At 40.2% G+C, this 12,286-nt stretch overlaps 1 protein-coding gene across 5 annotated transcripts in view; it reads right to left on the bottom strand.

Moving 5' to 3' along the window:
• Positions 1–6,705: 6,705 nt before the first annotated feature.
• The window catches only part of RBL1 (RB transcriptional corepressor like 1), a 62,937-nt gene continuing 57,356 nt past the window's right edge, over positions 6,706–12,286 (bottom strand). For all 5 annotated transcript variants that reach the window (XM_045833267.1, XM_045833266.1, XM_045833268.1 and 2 more), the window contains 3 exons: positions 11,906–12,054; positions 10,092–10,256; positions 6,706–8,582 (listed from right to left, as the gene is read on the bottom strand). In XM_045833267.1, coding sequence (XP_045689223.1) covers positions 8,412–8,582; positions 10,092–10,256; positions 11,906–12,054 — 485 coding nt within the window. In that variant the 3' untranslated portion in view covers positions 6,706–8,411. The remainder of the gene's footprint in view (positions 8,583–10,091; positions 10,257–11,905; positions 12,055–12,286) is intronic.

The raw sequence follows: 12,286 nt of genomic DNA, 5'->3' as shown, positions 1-12,286 counted from the left end.
CCCCCACACAGCTCTGAACATGAGCCTGGGCATAGCAGTGCAGCGCCAGCTGCTGGATTGCAGCTGGAGACAGAGTAAGCTAGCTGGGTGGGGCCAGAGACTGCACTGGATTCAGCTTTGGCACGGACTGAACTGATGGCATGGAATTTCTGGACTCTGGCCCTTCTTCTGGGTTTGATGAAGACAAGGCTAGACTTCTTCCACAGCGTGATGGAGCTAAACCCGGGGCAGTCTTCGTGTTTGCTGCAGCTTTAATAAACCTTACCACGACACCTCATCCCCCCTCCCCGTGCGTGGTCCCCAAAATGTTTTCCTTGTAGCACTGCAAGCACCCCATTTCCAAGGCAACACTAGCACCTTGATTGTGGACTTCCAGCCTCCAGACTCAGAGAGAGAATACATTTCTGTTGTTGAAGCCACCCAGGCCATGCTGTTTTTTCATCCTCACCCGACATTTTTTCCCCCATTGCTTTTAGAGAGGGAGGGAGAGATAGAAACATCGATATGAGACAGAAAAATTGATTGGTTGCCTCCTGTATGCTCCCCGAATGGGGATCAAACCCACGACCTTTCTGTTTATGGGACAATGCTCAAACTGAGACACTGGCCAGGGCAGTCTGCGGTATTTTGTTATGGCACCCCTAGCAGACAAATACACATGGTCAACACATTTACATTATGTGAGATCCGCTCCTGCATTGATAGCCTAAGGTTGGACATTTTGATTTAGTGGCTCCCAATCTTTGGGTCCCAGACTTCTGATGGCCATGGAGTTATTACCAAGAATCCCTGTGCAACTGGCTATCATGCAAAATAAAGTCCCGCACATACTTGAAAGAGATGTATCATTTACAGCTGAGGCGGCTGCAGGGAAGCGAGCCTCCCCTATCTAGTGTGTTCTGAGTATCAGGTAGGAAATTGGCACTAGATTCTGGGGAGGGGACCACTGTTCCTTAGGGAGTTGGTTAAGGTGGCACTGAGTCTTCATAGCATTGGGGAAGCTGGTGCTAAGGCTTCTAAAGTGGGAAGTTTGTGGAAGGTACAGCAGAGGCAAGGAATTTGGGGTTCCCAGGGGGCAAGCAGAAGAGAGGTGTTAACCTAAATTGTCAGGAGGCAAAAATCATCCCAAGAGAAAGAAAAATGTTTATTTGGCATTAACAAGGAACTGCAATCATAGCATACTGATCCAGGCAGCAACCCAGTGTCCCACTGGGGAACCAGAGCCAGAGGTTTTTAAAGGCAACAAGGGGACGTCTGCATACATCACTCACAAAGAATTTTAACTGGTGCTGGCTGAACATAATTGATTGCTAGGGCCATCACCAGGTAAAAATCCATCCTTGTGGACAAGTTGCAGATGTCCTTGTTCTGGAATATTTACGGTTTTGCCCAGTTCAAAAGTTTAAGTTCCATCTGGTTCCTTCAAGGCCTCCCAGCACATTTTAAAGCCCCTTAAGTGACTCATTTTATCTGACATTTCACAGGGGGTTTGGAAAAGGAGGATCGAGTAAAGGGAGAAAGCCCTGGCTGGTGTGGCTCAGTGGAATGAGCACTCGCCTGCAAACAGAAAGGTTGCTGGTTGATTCCCTGTTGGGGCACGTGCCTGGGTTGTGGACTGGTCCCAGCTGGGGGGATGTGAGAGGCAACCCATGATGTTTCTCTCCCTCTCTCTGGCCCTTCCCCTCTCTATTAAAATAAGTAATAAAATCTTCAAATAAAAAAGTAGAGGGAGAAAGATAGTCATTGGAACATGGAAAATTTTCAGCAAGCTAAGTTTCTTCTGTGTGTGATGGGGGTAGGAAGATCTGCTTCAAAATATAAAAAACAAATTAGGGTGCTTCCCAAGGCAAAGGAAGAGAGAAGCTGGAGGAAGGAGACAGCCTGGGACTTCCCAGAATAAGCCTGGGGTGGGGTAACAGAATAAGCCTGGGATACTTATGTGATTCTGAGTCGACCCAAGACTATTCTCAAAAGACATGGGAAAGTTTATAGATTAAAAATTGGGCTTCCACCCACTGATGACTAAATCAACAAAATGTGATATATACGTATGTATATATACACACACACACACAATGGAGTATCATCACTTAGACTTAAAAGGAAATTCTGACATGCTACAACATAAATGAACCCGGGCACATTATGCTAATAAGCAAACTGAGCCAGTCACAAAAGGACAAATACTGTATGATTCCACTGACAGTCATCAAGTTTAGTCAGATCCACACACAGACAGTAGAGTATTGGTCCCAGGGGCAGGGAGGGAGGGCGGAGAAGTTGTTTATAGGAAGAGAGTTTCAGTTTCCCAACATGAAAATGGTCTAGACTTTGGTTGCACTGTGTTGTGAAATGTACTTATTCCCCCTGAACTGTATACTCAAAAATGGTTCAACGGTAAATGTTATATGTATTTTACCACACAAAAACCCCAACTTCATTGAATTTTTAAAGTGGGGCTATGGAACCAGGGTAGTTGGGTTAAATCTTGGCATTTTGGACAAGTGACTGAATGCTTTTAAATATATATATTTCCCCTTGTACAATATAAAACAGTGTTATTACCCTGACTAGTGTGGCTCAGTTGGTCGGGCATCATCCTGCAAAGCAAAAGGTCGCTGGTTCGATTCCTGGTCAGGGCACATGCCTGGGTTGTGGGTTTGGTCCCTGGGCAGAGTGCACACGAGGTCCCTGGTCAGGGCACGTGCGAGAGGCAACTGACCAACATTTCTCTCTCATGTCGATGTTTCTCTCCCTCTCTCCCTCCCTTCCCCTCTCTCTAAAAATAAATAAATAAAATCTTTAAAAAAAACAGTTTCATTATAGGGTTTTATGGGAATTGAGTCTGGCAAGTAGAAAATGCTCAATACATGAGAAATACAATTATAAAAAGCATCTCTGAGCCTCCTTCAACTAGTGAATTCAACAAATGTGAAGCCTATACTTTCTTCAATACATCATTTTTCACTCTGGGAAAATCATAGGAAAAAAAGTTATCTACATGGGGCTTGTATATATATATATGTATACATATATATATTCAACTATACGCAATTACTGAATTACTGGTGGTAGATTCAGATAATACATGGGTAGATTATAAGTGCTGGGATGAAAAATAAAACAAGCTAAGAGTATAGGAAAGGCTGGGTTGGTCTAGGAAGTGTGTGACCTGACACTTCAGCAGAGACCCAAACGAAGTAATAAGGGAGCCTATTTGGCACTCCACTACATGATGCATTTTCAATACTCCAACAACCCTGCATCATGATGTTCTAAATGATGCCTAATTCTTAACTTTGCAAAGATTAGACTCACTAAACAAAATTTATTCCAAATGCCAATATCTGAAAGAAATTCAACCAAAAAAAAAAAGAAAACCCACCCAAAACCCTGTTAATTTTTCTGTTTGACAATGAAATAACATAAATAATGGTGTGTATATTCATACATTGGAACATAAGCATTAGAACTGTCATAGAAGTATAATTTAGACTTTGCAAAGATGACCGATATACTAAGTAATACGTATGTTCCATTTTTAGCTAAAAAAATACATGATATATCCATTGGAAAAAGTCTTGGAAGATTCACATCAAGAGGTAGCTGCAGCCCTGGCTCATGTGGCTCAGTGGATTGAGTGCCGGACTGTGAACCGAAGGGTTGCTGGTTTGATTCCCAGTCACAGCACATGCCTGGGTTGTGGGCCAGGTCCCCAGTAGGAGGTGCACTAGAGGCAACCACACATTGATGTTTCTCTTCCTCTTTCTCCCTCCCTTCCCCTCTCTCTAAAAATAAATAAATAAAATCTTAACAACAACAAAAAAAAGAGGTGGCTGTGATGTGGAGCAAATGGAACTCTTATACACTGCTGGTGGGGAGTAAAGTGGTCCACTTTGACAAATGACAATAGCTTATAAAGTAAAACATATATTTACCACTCGGCCCAGCAATCTAACTCATGAAGGAATAAAAGAGAAATAAAAATATATGTTCAGCCGCCGCCTCTATGCCTCACTCCCCTCCAACATGGCAACAAAGTCCAGCCCTCCAGAGACCACATGGTGCACTGAGTCTCCGACTGCCGCTTTCCAGAGGCATGTTGGAAAGGACAATAGCAGCTACATACTTTCCGAGACAGAGTTCCTAACCTTTAGGGATACAGACCTGTCTGCCTTCACAAAGCACCAGAAGGACCCTGGTGTCCTTGACTGCATGATGAAGATATTGGACATCAACTGTGGTGGGCAGCTAGATTTCCAATCATTTCTTTTCTTTTTTAAATCCTTACCCAAGGATATGGTCATTGATCTTAGAGAGGAAGGGAGAGAGAGAGAAACATCAATCAGTTACCTCCTGAATATATCCCAACCAGGGATCGAACCTGCAACCTATGGATGTGCCCTGACCAGGAATCAAACCTGCAACCTTTTGGTGTGAGGGATGACGCTCCAACCAACTGAGCCACTGGCCAGGGCAGTTTCCAAGAATTTCTTATTCTTATTGGCGACAAAGTGTTAGCTTACCACAAGTCCTTTAACTGTTCCCAGAAGAATATGTGAAGAGCCCCTGGAGCTGGCCTCCAGACCCACCCCCTTTCCTTCCAGCTTCCCCCTCATCTCTCTCCTCACAGACCACACACGCCCGGAGCCCCGCAAACCCAGCACCACCTGCGGGCCCCTCCTGCTGGCAGTAATAAAACACATTTGTTACAACACATAAAATTTTCGTAATTATTAATAGCCCCAAACTGGAAACAACTCAAATGGTCATTAACTGGTGAATAAATAAATTATTGTATACCCATAGTATGGAAAAGTGCTCAGCAATAAAAAGAAATATTTATACATACAATGTGAATGAATCTTAAAAACACTGTACTAAGTGCCAGAACTCAAATTCAAAAGATTACGTACTATAAACATACATTTATATAAAATTCTAGAAAAGGCAAAATTATAATGACAAAAAGCAGACTTACATTTGCTTGGGTGTTTACTAGGGAGGATATAGGGAAGGCAGATAAGAAGATCTAAGGGCACAAGAAAACTTTAAAGTGATGGAAATGTTCTACATATGGATTGTGGTGATAGTTATATGACTGTGTACTACTACTAAGATTCATCAAACTGTACACATTTTGAAAAAAAAATTTATATGTAACTGATTTTATTTTTTAAAAGATTTTATTTATTTTTAGGGAAGGGAAAGGAAAGGAAAGAAACATCCATGTGCAAGAGAGATATCAATCAGTTGCCTCTTGCACAGGGACCTGGCCTGGAACCCAGGCGGGTGCCCTGACCTTTCACCTTGCAGGACAATGTCCAACCAACTGAGCCATGCTGGCCAGGGCTGTTTATTGATTTTAGAGAGACAAAAAGGGAGAAAAAGAAATCTCAATTGCTTTCCTCCCATACATGCTCTAAACAATTGAGTCACACTGACCAGGGCAAAAATGAATGCATTTTATTCTATGTAAATTATACCTCAATAAAGCTGGAGAAAAAAATCATCATAGAATACATGTAAGATTTGTACAAGTTCCTTCATGTGAAAAAGAACTATACATTTTTTTTGAAAATTAAAAAAGACTTAAAGGGAGAAAACTGTACTTGAACAATGATTAAAATAAAATTAAAAAAAAAATTAAAAAAGACTTAAAAGTGACCCTGACAAGTTGGAGTATAGATTTTATTTTTTTGCTTCTATATATTCTAATTTATCTACAATGGTGTTATTTTCTATACTAGGTCCATTATTTCCTGAAGTGATGATGACTTAACTCAACAGAGAGGTCCTACTTCGTTTGGTGGTACAGTGTCAGGGAGGATATTTGAACTTGGATCTCCATACTCGTAGCCATTCTACTCTTCCGCTGGACACTAGAGAAGTACTTCTGGAAATTCCCTGATAACAACCTTGGATGCTTAACAAAACCCTTTGTGTGCCACACTATCGAATGTCTTAGGTTAGTAAGCCCTCAAAGAGGATTCTTACCATTTATAAATTTGATGGAACCACAGCCTCGATGTGGTATCGGAAACCTCTGGAATATTTTCTTCTCTTTATAAACATATTAAGGGTCTGTCATTGATACCAAGTAATCTCACTGTGTATTAGTTATCCTACCTGGAATCTATTACCATTAATCCTTTCTGGAAAGTCATCTTTCTAATGAAGCCATCCCTGACTTCAAGCATTCCAATATTCATATCACAGGGTGCCAGAAGTAGAAAAGGCAAGAAACTGAGGATGTATTGGAAAAAATAATAAAACTCCCCTAATTTGGTGAATGAGAGGGGAGAGAAAAAGAGAGTGGGGGTGGGAGAGAGAGAGAGAGAGAGAGAGAGAGAGAGAGAGAGAGAGAGGTGGTGCTTTGTTATTTATACATTTATTGGTTGTTTCTTGTATGTTCCCTGACTGAGGACGGAACCTGCAACTGTGGCATATCAGGACAATGCTCCACCCAACTGAGCTAGCTTGCCAAGGAACTTCCAAACTATGTTCATCGCCCTAAAGGAAAACCCTGCATTCATTGAGCAGCCAGTCGCTCCCCATTCTCTTTGTGGCTCTTAGAAACCACCAGGAATATTAACTTTCAGGTTACAGAAAGATATTCAAAAGATAAAAAGTGATATTTAAAGAGATGTAAATTCTAAATGGTTGCACAATTGCTTCTAATCACACTGAAGAGCACAAGTACAGTTTTTTCAATAATCTCAAAAACTCCAATGTTTTATTAATAATTTTATGTACATTAATATCATCTTGAAAACTGATTAAACATGTTCAGAGTTTCTTATATAGTCAATGTACAATGGTCACTTATATTCTGCACATTAATAACGAAGACGAAAATGACACAATAGTTATAGTTACATAAAAATCTATACAAGAAAAAGAAAAATACATATACAAGGGTTCAAGACACACGTGATGTTATTTGGCTTATAAAGTGTAGATACTACACACAAAAAAAGGAGGATGTAATTTTCAGAAAAGTAAAATGCGAGCAAATCACTTTTCTTAGAATTTAAAAATAAAATTCCTGACAACAGTAATTACTAATTTATAGGCAAATATTAGACTACTTCAAAGTAGCCAGGGTTAGACATAGTTTAAGTTTAAGCACTTTGCATTTGAAAAAAATAAGATATTTCAGTCAAAAATATACATTTGATAACATTTCCTCAAAAATTATGAATGGCTTACCCATATCCATCCAGATTCTGGAAACACACCAGAAAAAGTGAATATTGAACAGCTGATTCTTTGGAAAGTGGCATCCCTGTACCTACTCCTGGGAAACATCCTTAAGGGGCCTAAGTGATCAGGTCCTAATGGGCCACTCCCCATGCAACAGTAACACTGAGAACAAAGAGGAAGAAATAATAACGCATTGTTTTACTGGTATAATTTATAGTTATAAGGTATGAAGGGATGTTAATGTAGTTTAGGAAAGGTTCAACTATTTGTAGGGATCAATTAGACACTGAGAATGACTAATCTGATGACCTCAAAAACCGTATTTCACACATAATCGTGGTGCTACCTCATGAATAGAAAATTTAGTTTCTAAAAACTCTTATCTGTATTTTATTCTACTGTCTTGAGAAGCAGCTTCCTGTTTTGAGAATTGCGTTATGTAATGTAATCATGTATAGTTAATGGTTTAGAAAACAAAATAATTGTAGTTTAAAAAAGGAGCAAGTGCCTCTTTCATTAGGTTGTGACACCAAGCTAAGACAGCCAGGGTTGGAAAGCAAGCAGTGTGTGTAGTGGGCAGTGGGTAGTGAGTGTGGGCTCGGGTACAAATCTGCTTATGCTCAAGGAGACAAAGGGCAGGAAAGGGATCTAGGCGACCCAGAATGGTAGCGGCATCTGGATGCAGAGTCAACCACAGTGGGTCGGAGACAGGGTGCATCATCCTCTGGCCCAGCTGCTATGAGAACCAACCCCTAGTTAACATTAAATCGAGAATACAAATATCTCAAAAGTACACTTACCAAAAACAGATTATTAACCCTTATATTATAAGGCACGGAAGGCGATACTTGATTATTTTAAAAAGAAAGCTAAAAAATTATAAAGTTTCCCCTTATTTCATCTTAAAAACTAACCCAGGGAACAAACATTTAAAAAACTCTAGGACTATTAATATGTTTAAAAGGCACTTAAAACATTCCTTTCCGATCCAACTCAAAATACATCTCTGCCAATTACATTTTGGATGAATGTTTAAAGAAAGCATATAATTTTCATGCAGTTTTTCTTTCCCCCCTCCCCACTTCCAGTTTTTCTTTTAACTTGGTGATATTTATCATCCACAGGGCTCAATGTTTTGAAGGATAGAGCCCCAACTTTCTGCAAAACAACCTGAAAGTGCTTTGATCACAGAAACAGGGAAGGCACTAATGATTTGCTCTTTCACTGACAACATCCTGTAGTCTTTTGAGCAAAACATCGTCATTTTCTTGACAGAGGCGTTTGGCAGGTGATTCTGCATCACCATCAATGGCTATTGCTCGCTTCTTGGTTCTCTGTTCACCTTGCCTTATCATGTTGTTGATGTCTTTCAAACTCTGTAAAAACAGAGGACATGCATGAGTAAAGGGAGAAAGGGGGAAATAGCAGCAAAAAACTAAGGTAACTGCTTTTTCCTGCCCTCTATCCTTTATCCAAAGGGAAACAACGGGGTGCAGATTATTTTTTTGAATCAAGGCCAACCAAATAAGGTTAATTACAGCTAATCTTTTCAGGGGTTTTAAAAAATTGAGTTTACTCTATAGCAGTGGTTCTCAAAGTGTGGACACAGAGCAGATGCAGAAGCAGCAGCAGCTAGGAACTTATGAATAATACAAACTCTCAAGCCTCATCCTACACCTACTGAATCAAACACTGAGGGGTAGGGCCCAGAAATCTGTTTTATCCAACCCTCCGGGTGGTTCTGATGCTCCCTAAAGGTTGAGATCCTCCTCCTATACCAATGCTTCTGAAACTATAATGTACCTGCTAAACATCTGGGGATCCTGTTAAAAATGCAGGTTCAGATTCAGTAGGTCTGGTGTGAGGCCTGAGAGTCTGCATTTCTAAAGTGCTCCCATGTGATGCTGATGCCGCTGGTCTGTAATCCACACTCTCAGTAGCAGGGCCTTGGAGAAGTGTTTTCCAAAAGCTATGTGCCACAGTTGTGCAGGGAACCTGACTGCAAGAGCTCTGTGATTCAGCAGGACTATGGGACAGGTGTCTCTGTTCACCAAGCTCCCCTAGTGATTCTGACCTATGGTTCTGAAATCACTGCCTTAGAAGTCAACTGGTCCCATCTTTGATTTCATGCAAGAGTCTCTTCTAAAACATCGTTATAGGAAATCGACTTCTATGAAGAGGAAATACAATTCTGAGAGGGGCTCTACCTCAGTGTGCTTTGTTTGCTAAGTATAACAGAAGCTCAGTAGATGTTTGTGGAACTGAGTTAGAAACTCATGAGTTAAGGAGCAGCCTTTGTATCTGGACTGAGTTGCAACCTGTCTAATACAACAACTTCTGGTTGGCAGTGATTCTGGCTTCTGGAGACTTACTGAACATATCTGCTCAATAGCCCCTGAAATACTGGAAAACAGCAATCATGTCCCAGTCACAGCTTCATCATTGTGTAGGAATAACCACAGCACTATTTGTGTAAGTAAGAGGAGGCCTCTTTACAGATGTTTTACTATCCTTGTTACCACCTGCCAAATGAACTTTCACTTTCAAGGCCTTTCTTTAAACAATATTCTGCTTAACTGACCACTGGCAGGTGTTGCCTTACTGGTCCCTTTGCACAATCACGCTTGAGCAGGGAAACACACTGGACTCTTGCAGTGAGCCTCTCCAATACCAAGTCAACACTAATGGATTAAACTACTTCGACTGAATACACTGCTCTTGGTCACAGGAAACTTGCCACAGTAACAGTTCATTAATAGTATTTATTAGTAGTAACTATGCAAGAAAAAAGAGAGCAATATTAAAGATTACAAACTAGTAATCTGAAATCAATTTTTAACACATATGCATAAGTTGCTTAGGAGTAAAGTTGGTGTACACCTTACCTTAGAAGGGCTGCCATTGAACTTATACAGCAGAGCGGTCCTCGGGGTAAGGCCCGACCCATTCTTGTGTGGGGAAATGTAGATGGAGTGCTGCTGGGAAATTCGGCGTGGTGAGCCTGGCTGCTGCTTAATATATGGGAAAGGAGAGAGTGGTGGAGCTTCCACCTGAAATAACCAAAAAAGTAACTTGTTTTAAGATAAAGTTTTTTCCTTTTTTGGAATTCCACCATATTTTTATTCATATTGGCATCTCTTTCCTGGTTAGGAGTCAGTTATACTTTAAGAGCTTGCTTACAGCGGAAAAAGCAAACAAGTGGTCTATTAACCCTCATTTTTCAATAATTACTAAGAGAGAAACTAAAATTGATTTTTCTGGAACTTTCAGGAAATCCTGAAGAATTCTGGGTAAGATACCAGAATCAGTAAGCCAGGAGTATAGGAACCCCAACTCCATTCTCTGAAAGTAGGGGTAAAGAATAATCGATGTCCTAACACTTGCAGTAAGAATCTCTCTCGACACACACCCACACCCACAACCAAAGCAGCAGCAAAGAGCATAAAGAGAGGCAGAGAATTCTACGAGCCAGCAGGATGAGTCCAACATGAAACAAACCTGTCAATGAAATGTTGAGACTTTATGTTAAAGTGAAAAGATTTAGAAATAGAGGTAGGTGAGCAAGGTCTGTACTTTTCTTTAATATTTGGTACAATGTTTCCATTCCAGGAATAAATAAAGATGGCTCCTTAATTATTATTTCATTTTCATCTCTACTTGAATCTAACAAAACTAGTTTCAGTTGGCCGATGATAGAACTATTCCCAGCACAGCATATGACGGGAGCTAGAACTGATGGAGTAGGATGAGCCGTCATGTCATGGCCTCTCAGGATAAATAGTCAGAGACCATACTCCTTGAAAGGAAGAACAGAAACGGAGAGAGACACATACATGGCTACTGGCTGGGTGCAGCTTCTACTGTCCCTCTTTCTTTCTTTTTTAAAGTCTGACCAGAGAATATGTTTTTATTGATTCTTAGAGAGAGAGAAAGGGAGAAAGAGGAGGAGAGAGAAAGGGAGGGAAAGGAAAAGACAAGGGAGGGAAGAAGTGGGAGAAAAGGAGAAGAGAAAGAAATACGGGTGTGAGAGAGAAATATTGATCGGTTATCTCCTGTATGTGCCCTGACTGGGGACTGAACCTGCAACCTAGGCTTGTGCCCTGATTGGGTATCAAACCCACAAAACTTTTGTTGTATGGGGCGACACTCCAACCAACTAAACCACTTGGCCAGGGTGTAAATCACGCTCTTTCTCATAACTAAAGTCTGCACTACTGGGAATCAACTCAGTTCATATTCTGGTAATACTACTAGTATTCACAAATCTGCTGGTACTGCCAAATCTAGGATCTGTATAAAAATTTTTAGCGCTGGCACTATTTATAGTTCAGGCCTGTCTATTTCGTTTTCTCTTTATCTTGAGAAAAACACTTATCTCATAAAATAACAACAGAAATCAAAAACAAGAGAAAAATTACCAGAATTAAATTATTTTTGTTTTTCTGTGTTCCCATCTAGTCCTTGCCCATATGTATGCATAATTTTTAGCAACATAATCACATTGTAGATAAAATTTCCATGATTTCCTCTGCTCTCTGCTGCATCATTGCCTCAATCACTCCCTGATTAATTACAAATATATTTCATCCTATATAATGCATCAATGAGGCTTTAACTCTGAAACACTTATCTAGCAAAATAAACTCAGCTATCCAACTATGACTATGATATTGATAGAGCAGGAAAATATAAAACATACCGTATGGTCCTGATTTGACGAGTCATACTTCAATGCAAATGACTTCACTCTTCCTACATACACTGTGTTGTAAAATTTGATAAGATCGCCTCTTTCCTCTCTCACCGGCGCACTGGAACAATCAGGTGTTTTTGTACCATCTTCCGAGTCTGTTTAAAAGAATTCAGTGTTGCGAAAGATGTACTTTAATATATAAAGTTGGCGATTTAAATTATCACTCTACAATATAAAAAAGTCAACTAAATACAAACATTTATGTAAAGCAGTCAATGTTTTTAGAAAAGGTCAGAAGTCTACAAATATTATGCACAAATTAAACTGGGATCTTCAGAGACACAAACATGTAAACTGAAGGTGGACCTCTTTTCTTTAGATACCACT

This window comes from Phyllostomus hastatus, unplaced genomic scaffold, assembly GCF_019186645.2.
Source record: "Phyllostomus hastatus isolate PE091 unplaced genomic scaffold, TTU_PhHast_1.1 phas_contig_17, whole genome shotgun sequence".
In the NCBI taxonomy this organism is placed as follows: Eukaryota; Metazoa; Chordata; class Mammalia; order Chiroptera; family Phyllostomidae; genus Phyllostomus; species Phyllostomus hastatus.
This window is presented reverse-complemented; position numbering and strand designations above follow the sequence as displayed.